Source organism: Chroicocephalus ridibundus, chromosome 18, assembly GCF_963924245.1.
Source record: "Chroicocephalus ridibundus chromosome 18, bChrRid1.1, whole genome shotgun sequence".
NCBI classification, from domain to species: domain Eukaryota; kingdom Metazoa; phylum Chordata; class Aves; order Charadriiformes; family Laridae; genus Chroicocephalus; species Chroicocephalus ridibundus.
The window spans coordinates 8,623,057-8,632,331 of NC_086301.1; the positions used below are offsets into that span (position 1 = coordinate 8,623,057).

A 9,275-nucleotide genomic window follows, 5' to 3' on the forward strand; every position below is an offset into this window, starting at 1 on the left:
CCCTCCTCCTACATCCTGGGAAACATGAGTAAGACTTAGGGGAGGGGTTGAAGACGAAAGGAGGTTGAGGGACAGGATTAGGGAGTTGGCTTTGGGTTTAGGCGTGAGGCATGTGGTGAGGGTTTCAGCTTTGGCATTGGTGTTCAGGGAAGGGCTACAGATGAGAGCTGCAGGTGAGGGATTAGGGTTAGGGTCCAGGCAAAGTCTCAGTGTGAGCTGGGCAGTGCTGGGTCAGAGGGGAAGGGTGCGTAGCCACTTCACGTGTTTCTGCCCTCGTGATGACCAGGGGAAAACTCAGCTGCCGATGACCAAAAGCATCATCATTCTAATGCGCTTCCAAAATCAAATCACACACACAGACACACACAAACACAAGGCTTACAAGAGAGCTTTTTAAATCGAATTGCGCACACACAAAGAGATACAGAGGTTAACCTATAGAATTAAGATGTTTCTCTTTTTGCAAAAAGTAGTAAATTCCTGGTACCAAACGATCTTGGTCACCTCGAGAAATCCAATAGTAGTGAATGACTCACTCTTTTCCTTCGTCTGCATTTGTCAGCAGATGAGCTCTGAAATCCTTGCGAAATCTACTCTGAAATCCAATCCTCGAAAGCCTCATGAAATCTACTTTTGAAATCCTCGCAAAACCTATACTTTGATATCCTTGGAAAATCTACACTTTGATATCTTCATATCCTCATATCCTCCTGCACGCTTTGATAGCCTGATATCCTCGATGTCCAGGGGCACCCACAACATCTCTGGAAAACCTGTTCCATCGTCTCACAACCCTTTTCATAAAAAAATTCTTCCTCAGGCCTATGCTAAATCTACTCTTTTTCAGTTTAGAACTGTTGTCTCTTGTCCTGTCACTACAGGCCTTGGTCAAGAGTCCCTTTCTTACGTATAACTCCCCTTTAAACTATATAAACTCTCGTATGTCTCAGGCGAACCTTGCCATGTTTGAATCTGTCAATAAGACGCTGTGTTGATTATAGCAAATTTTGTTAAATCATTTTGATAATTGCCAGGTGATTAATATTGTTAACATCGTACAACTAAAACCTGTGTTAATAAATTTTATATTGCTGCCACATCAAAGTTGGGCAGGATCCCAAATCAACATTCCCAAGAAGAGTGGACATGAGGAGAAAGAAATGTCCCATGAAGGACAGTGCTGTGAGTGCTGAGGTCACCCAGAGGGAGCCTGGATCAGCGCAACGCTGGGTGTTCCAAGGAACAGGCAGGGAGGAAGAAGAGCTGTCGGTAAAGGCGAGGAGATGCCCCAGTGGGAGCAAGGGGAGGAAACAGGTTGGGTGTCCACAGCCTGCAGGTCTTTGTCCCCTTGGCTGTGGCGGTTGTCTTTGCTACCAAGGCCTGAAAGGAGACACCTTAATCTCATGGAAGCGGGGCCTCACTGCTTCCTCGCACCCCCCAGGGAGGCCGGGAGGTGTGGTGCCGTTGTCCTTCACTCGGCATTGCACACCCCACACCTCACTGCCCCAGGAGGAGCCCTGAGCCAGTGTGAGGGACAGCATCCCCCTTCCCAGGGCTGGCCGCTTGGCGGGATAAAATACATCAAGGCTTTACTCAGCACCAGCTCCACCTGCACAGTGCCTTTGCCTCCCTGTAATCACAGCCTCCACTTTCCTGCTCCAACAAATCCATGGGGAGGCTTGGTCTGTAATGGCCCTCAGTGGGGACAATTAATGCTCCAAGACACTTTGGCGTTTGCTTCTGACTTGAATTCCTGCACAGGTTGTTCCAGCTCCTCTCAGTACCTGGCATTCCTGGGCTCAGCAGCAAATGCCCCATGGGGCTCGTTAAAGTGCAGAAAGCCCTAATGAGCCACAGCTCTTCCATGATTTCCTTCAGGGCTTCTAGCCTGGTACAGCTCATTGGAGAGGTCTCAGGAGTCTACTTAAAGTGGAAGGTTTCAAGAAGAACTTAATAAAAAGGAAATTTTTCATTTTGAAAGGGCTTTTTATTAGTCTTTTTATTCTTCCAGAGGAAATGGTTGCAGCTTTCTCCAACTGATACTGAGCCAGAGGGTCTCCTAAGGAAGACCGGAAAGGAACCAATTGCCATCTCCTCGAAGTCCCCCAGTGTAGGGACAACTTGCCCCCCCACCTCCTCCTCCTCACCGTTTCTCTTGGGGCTGCCTGGGACTTGCATTCTTTTCCTACATCAGACTTGTGCACTGAGTCTGCAGCTGAATGTTAACAGCTCCTTTGCACCAATTCCTGCCTGATTCCCCCGCAGACTTGGCTGTAAATAGACAAGGGATTCTTATTAAATTTGAACAACCAGAAGGAAAAAAATGATACCAATTAATTAAAGAAACCCAATGCATTCCTCCACTATATGCCAAGTCCAAGCCTCCAATAAGGTCCACCTTCCTCAAACCATCACCATAAAAGATATATGTTGGAGAGACTGATAGGAAATTATAAATATACGTACAATTAGTGAGTTGGCTAAAGAGACAGTGTGGCAGATTAAGAAAACTTTGCCTTATTCTTGGCCAAATTTCCAGCCCAGAGCCTTGTCACCAACTCATGTCTCTAGCGATGTCCCTGCCCATGTTACATTATGTGCTTGTTAAACAAAACTTTTCTTCTCCAGCAAACTCTAGCAAAACTCCTCCTTGGAGACAGTCTCCCCTCAAAGTCCCCTTGCAACCCTGTGGCCAATTGAGATGCAAGAATAAACTCATTACAGTTCCTTCACGTTAACGAGCTCCCAGGGGAAGGTCTCGGAGTGTGGAGGGCTCTCGCAGGAATAAAGAGCCTTGGAGGTTCAGCAGGGTCTGCTGAGGGCTGTGGGTGATGAAGCTGCTTCAGGCAATGGAAGCGTGCCTCCCTGGGGGCTGATTAGAGCCGAAAGCCAGAGGCAGTGATTGCAGGGTGACAAAGAAAGGAGGCAGAGACATCCTGTGTGCTGTAGCCCCCTGGATGTGCCCGGTCAAGCCAAGGGGCGCAGTGCTAACCCCCAGCTCATTGAAATGGGGATGCTTTTGGTCATCACCACATGAGCTTTCCCTCTGCTCACCACGAGGGCCCAGACACGCTGAGTGCCTTCCACACTCTTGCCCCTCAGACTCGGCAGGACGCAGCTCCCCCTAAGCCTTTGCCTGGACCCTAACCCTAATCCCTCACCTGCAGCTCTCATCTGTAATCCTTCCATGGACACGAACGCCAAAGCTGAAACCATCACCACATGCCTCATGGCTAAAGCTGTTAGAGCGGGTCAAGACATGGATCACCAAAAGTCATTGGAGGGCTGGAAGACGTCGCCTAGGAAGAACAGCTGAGAGAGTTGACGTTGTTGAGCCTGGAAACAAAAAAGCTGCAAGGAGACCTTCTTGTGGCCTCTTCATCTATGAGGGAGGTTTATAAGAGAGAGAGGTTTTACCAGGGCCAGTAATGACAGGACAAAGGGCAATGGCTTTACGCTGAAAGAGGGTAGATTTAGATTGGACATAGGGAAGAAATATTTCACAGTGAGGGTGGTGAGACACTGGAAAAGGTTGCCCAGAGAAGTTGTGGATTCCCCATCCTTCGCGGTCTTCAGGGTCAGGTAGGGCGGGGCTTTGAGCATCCTGATCGAGTCACAGATGTCCCTAAAAAAAAGGCATAGGACTAGATGATCTTTAAAAGTCCCTTCAAACCCAAACCATTCTGGGATACTAGGAGAGCAGATGTGGCCACACCAGTGCCGAGTCGAGGGGGACGATAAATCCCCATGTCTGGGTGGCCACGGTCCTTCTAAGACCACCCCATATGCAGCTGGCCTTAATGGTGCTGAGCCTTTACCAGTGGCTCATATGGCATCCCTCAAAATGCCCAGGCCCCTCTCCTCAGACTCACTCCTCACCTGGTCCTCTCCCACTTTGCCCCTTCTCCTTGAAAAACTTGAGGAGGTTTCTGTTGGCCACGTCCCCAGGTGTCTCAAGGTCCCTGTGCACTGAAGCTCCAGCATGCCAGCATATAAATTGCATGTGCAGATGGCTCATGCTGAGTTGTGGCTTCTCTAACAAGACAACTTGAGTAGCTGTAGGACAGGAGAGGTAAGAAAAAGGGGTTACTAGTGTCATGGACGTCATGAGGAAGGTGGAAAGTGCCACTGTAACCATCTCAGAAACACCAAGGGAAGGGCCAACAAGGAAACAGTGAAAAAGAGTTGGCTGTTTCTATGGGAGGAGATGAGGGTGATCCAAGAGAAGAACTTGGGAATGGAAAAAGACTGCAAAAGGGAATGAAAGTTGAATAGAATCATAGAATTGTCTTCTTGGAAGGGACCTTTCAGATCACCTAGTCCAACCACCAAGGTACCTCTGACAAAAGCCATCACTACACCATAGCTCAAAGCACTATGTCTGCCTGTCTTTTAAATACCTCCACGGATGGTGCCTCAACCACTTCCTGGGCAGTCTGTTCCAATGCTAGGTAACCTCTTCAGTGTAAAAAATTTTCCTAATATCCTGCCTAAACCTCCCCGGCACAACTTGAGGCCGTTCCCTTTTGTCCTATTGCCTTTTACTTGGGAGAAGAGACCAACCCCACATCCTTACAACCTCCTTTCCGGGAGTTTTAGAGAGTGAGAAGGTCTCCCCTCAGCCTACTTTTCTCCAGGCTTAACAATCCCAGCTCTCTCAGCCACTCCACATAAAGTTTATTCTCCAGATCCCTCACCAGCTCCGTTGCCCTTCCCTGGACCCTCTCCAGCGCCTCAATAACTCGCCCCATTACCTTTTTTGTGGTGAGGGGCCCAAAACAGGACGCAGTACTCGAGGTGGGGCCTCACCAGTGCCGAGTACAGGGGGACGATCACTTCCCTACTCCTGCTCACCACACTGTTCCCGATACAGGCCAGGATGCTGTTGGCTGCCTTGGCCACCTGGGCACACTGCTGGCTCATATTCAGCCGGCAGTCGACCAACACCCCCAGGTCCTTTGCTGCAGGGCAGCTCTCCAGCCACTCCTCCCCAGGCTTGTAATGCTGCATGGGGTTGGTGTGACCCAAGTGCAGGACCCGGCACTTGGCCTTGTTGAACCTGAGACCACTGGCCTTGGTCCATCGATCCAGACTCTCCAGATCCCTCTGCAATGCATTCCTACCCCCAAGCAGGTTGACACTCCCAATCGACTTGGTGTCATCTGCAAACTTAGTCAGGGTGCACTCGATCCAATGGATGACCAAATGGAGCTTGAGGCCAGGGGCAGCTGGAGAGACGCTGGGATTTGGCCAACAGAAATGTCTTGAAGTTTTGCAAGGAGAAGTGTCCAGTCCTGCATCCTGGCGAAGAATAATCCCAAGGCAGCAGGACAGGCTGGGACCTGATGTGCTGAGCAGGGACCCTGCGGAGACGGGGCTGGGCACCCTGAGGGACGCCTCATGAGCCAGTGGTGCACGCTCACTGTGGACAAGGCCGGCTGTCTACGGGGCTGCAGGAGGAGGAGCGTGTGCCCCCCAGGCAACTTGAGTCACCTTCCCCTTTGACTCAGCACTGCTGTGGCCCAACACACACAGCTGTGTCCCAGTGTGCGGCTCCCCATTTTGGAGAAGTGGAGAGGACCAGGAGAGTGTCCAGAGGAGGTCTGCCACATTGGGCTTGAGGGCCAGTGCGCGTGTGCTTTGTGGAGAGGCTGAGGGACCTGGGCTTCTCTGGCCCAGTGGCAGGGAGGCTCTGGGCAGTATTGGAATGGCCTGAAACTGGTTGCAGGGTTATTTCAGAGACGATGGAGCTTTTCTTTGGTGGGAAACAGCAGGAGAAAGAAATAATGCAACAAAGGTCAGCTTGGGAGGTTGAGACTGGACACCAGGAGAAAGAACTGCCACTGCAAGGGCAGTGCTGTGCTGCAACAGATCACCCAGAGGGAGTCGGGATCAGCCCACGGCGTTGTGTTTCAAGAACAGCCAAGGACGACGGAGAGAGGTCAGTAAAAGCAGTGAGATGCCGAGAGGAGAGCAAGACGGGGAAGCAGGGGGGATGTCTGCAGCCTGCAGGGGAAGAGGAGCAGATGTGGGACACCATAGCACAGTCAGTGGTGGAGACGATGAAGGGAGATGGCAAGGCTGAAAGGCCCCAACAGTGCTTATGTCTTTCTCCTCTTGGCTGTGGCTGTTGTCTGTGCCACCAAGGCTACCAGAAGACACCTTATCCTTACAGCACTAGGGCCTTAGCGCCTCCTCTTCCCCACCCGGGAGCCGTCATTCTGTGTTTCTGTCCTTGGCGTTGCACGTCCTCCCATCACAATGCCTCAGGAAGACCCTGAGCTGTGGTTGTGGGGCAGGATCTCCCTTCCCAGGGGCTGGAGGCCAGGGCTCGGCCCTTTGCCTTCCTCTCACACATTCAGGAGTAGCCAGCATCAGACACCTCTCCATTGCCTTTGCCTACCTGCCCTCACTGCCTCCAGTTTTCCCTCAAACGAGCCCCCAGGAGCCTTTGGCAGTAATGGCCCTAGTGGGACCCATTAACGCTCCAAGAAACTTTCAAAATTACATCTGACGTTGACTTCTGGAGAGGTTTCGTCAGCTTCCCCTGTGTCTGAGCTTCATGGGCTCAGCACCAAAACCACCAGAGAGGTCAATAAAATGCCTTGAGCTGGTCCTCTGCCACTAAACTGGTCCAGGCTCCTGGGATGGAGGAAAGTCATGGCAAGTCTCTTTTGCAGTCTCCTCTGCAAAGCGTGAGAGGAGACGAGCAGGCAGAGAGAGGTTAAAGGCAGCTGGGAGTGGGAGGACTCTGAGAGCTCACAGAGAGAGAAACCTTTACCGCCCTTGACACGGTAAGTCTCTGGGTGCAGGGCAATGCCACTGCAGTTCCTGCAGGGATCTCCTAAAGCTCTCATAGCCCAAAACCTATGGGATCTCTCTCCTGGGTAGAGCAGGAGGACATGCTCAAGATCAGAGATTCTCTGCTGCTCCATCAGAGGCAGTGGACATTTCACAGGGACTTTTCCAGAAGCGCCTCAAGACAAGCGCTACCTGGGAGTTGTCCTGGTTTCAGCTGGGAGAGAGTTCATTTTCTTCCTAGAAGCTGCTGTGGTTTGGATTTAGTATGAGACTAACGATGATGAGACATTTTGGTTGAGTTGTTCTAAGTAGTGTGTATGTTAAGTCAAGGACTTGTTCGGTTTCCCGTAGAAAGTGAGAGGGAGCACAGGCAGGACAAGCTGGGCCTAGGAATATTCCATACCACAGACGTCATGCTCAGTATAGAAATGGGGGTTGGCCGGGCGGCAGGAATCCGTGTTCGCTGCTCGGGATGGGCATCGGGTGGTAAGCAATTGTACTGCATCACTCCTGGTTTCCTATATTCTTTTACAATGATTGTCATTTTCTTTCCCGTTACTGGTCTATCAAACTGTCTGTATCTCAACCCATGAGATTTTTATTCCTTTTTCTCCCTCTTCTCCCTGTTCCTCTGCAGGGGGCCAGGGGGGAGTGAGTCAAAAGCTGCGTGGTCGTTCCCCCCCGACAAGGCTGAGGAGTGAGCTGGCTCTGCTCATGTCACTGCAGCTTTAGGACAACCAGGAGCTTCCTTGAGGTTTTCCTGCAGGAATATGCTGAGCAGCTCCTCTGCGTTACAAGTGGATTACAGATGAGGTAACTAGTGAATGTCAGACGCTGTAACCCCTTTCCCAAGTCCCCGCTGCTGTGGAGCAGGGATGACTCCTTGGGAGCCCACAAGCAGAGCTCTGCTCCTCACGGCACACTTGGCCAGCAACAATGAGAGCTCCAACAAGGGCAATGCAGAAAGCTCCCGGAAGGAAGGACACAGGCAAAGAGTGTTTTCGGGGCTTGGGTTTGGAAGGGCAGGCAATGGGAAGAGATTTGCTCAGAGCTGTCCTGACTTGTGAGTGTGCTTTCCTCCTTTGGCAGTACCTCGGGAACAAAGGGATCCGATGTCCAACGGCAGCTCCATCACCCACTTCCTCCTGCTGGCATTCGCAGACACGCGGGAGCTGCAGCTCTTGCACTTCTGGCTCTTCCTGGCCATCTACCTGGCTGCCCTCCTGGGCAATGGCCTCATCATCACTGCCGTAGCCTGTGACCACCGCCTCCACACCCCCATGTACTTCTTCCTCCTCAGCCTCGCCCTCCTCGACCTGGGCTGCATCTCCACCACTCTGCCCAATGCCATGGCCAGTTCCCTCTGGAACACCAGGACCATCTCCTACTTGGGATGTGTTGCTCAGCTCTTTCTTTTTTCCTTCTTGATGTCAGCAGAGTTTTATCTTCTGACAGTCATGGCCTACGACCGCTATGTTGCCATCTGCAAACCCCTGCACTATGGGTCCCTCCTGGGCAGCAGAGCTTGTGTCCACATGGCAGCAGCTGCCTGGGGAACTGGTTTTCTCAGTGGTCTTCTTCACACTGCCAATACATTTTCACTGCCACTCTGCCAAGGCAATAGCCTCGACCAGTTCTTCTGTGAAATCCCCCAGATCCTCAAGGTCTCCTGCTCACACTCCTACCTCAGGGAATTTTGGCTTCTTGTGGTTGGTGCATGTTTAATACTTGGTTGTTTTGTTTTCATTGTAGTGTCCTATGTGCAGATCTTCAGAGTCGTTCTGAGGATTCCCTCGCAGCAGGGACGGCACAAAGCCTTTTCCACGTGCCTTCCTCATCTGGTCGTTGTCTCCCTGTTTATCAGCACTGCCACATTTGCCTACCTGAAGCCCCCCTCCCTCTTTTCCCCATCCCTGCATCTTGCTGTGTCCGTTCTCTACTCAGTGGTGCCTACAGCAGTCAATCCCCTCATCTACAGCGTGAGGAACCAGGAGCTCAAGGATTCCCTGAGGAAACTCATCAACGGATCTTGCACCATCAACAGTAATTTGCCTCCTCTTCTCTGCATAGATCCAAGAGTTTAGTTGAGGCCAGGCGTGTGTTGTTTTTATTTTCTCTGTTAATCATACTTGGAGTAATCGTTTGGGTTCATAGAACTCCTCTTGAGGCTCTGTCTTTTTGTGTCTGATCCTTGAAGAACCACGTGTCACCTTTTTCCTCCCTAATAGCATCTCTGTAATCGAAGGAGATCTCCTGAGTGCAGTGCCTGAAGGCGGGGCTCTCCTTGATAGACTTGTGGCTAAGAACTAGGTCAAGGAACTGGACTTTCCAAGTGTCTTTCCACCTTGTTTTGGGGAATAATGTCACAGTAGCACTGGCATATTTTAGACACCAAGCACTTGGTTGAAGTCTCTCTTCTTGGTGTAGAGGGGCAGTAGATATGGTACATGACCTGCCAGTAACATTCCTCAGGC

The 9,275-nt window shown here is 51.2% G+C and overlaps 1 protein-coding gene across 1 annotated transcript; it reads left to right on the plus strand.

Moving 5' to 3' along the window:
• The first annotated feature begins 7,889 nt into the window (after positions 1-7,889).
• Positions 7,890-8,885, plus strand: LOC134525065 (olfactory receptor 14A16-like). Its single transcript, XM_063355517.1, has one exon. The coding sequence runs from the start codon at positions 7,914-7,916 to the stop codon at positions 8,883-8,885; it is 972 nt and encodes a 323-aa protein (XP_063211587.1). The 5' UTR covers positions 7,890-7,913.
• Positions 8,886-9,275: the final 390 nt, after the last annotated feature.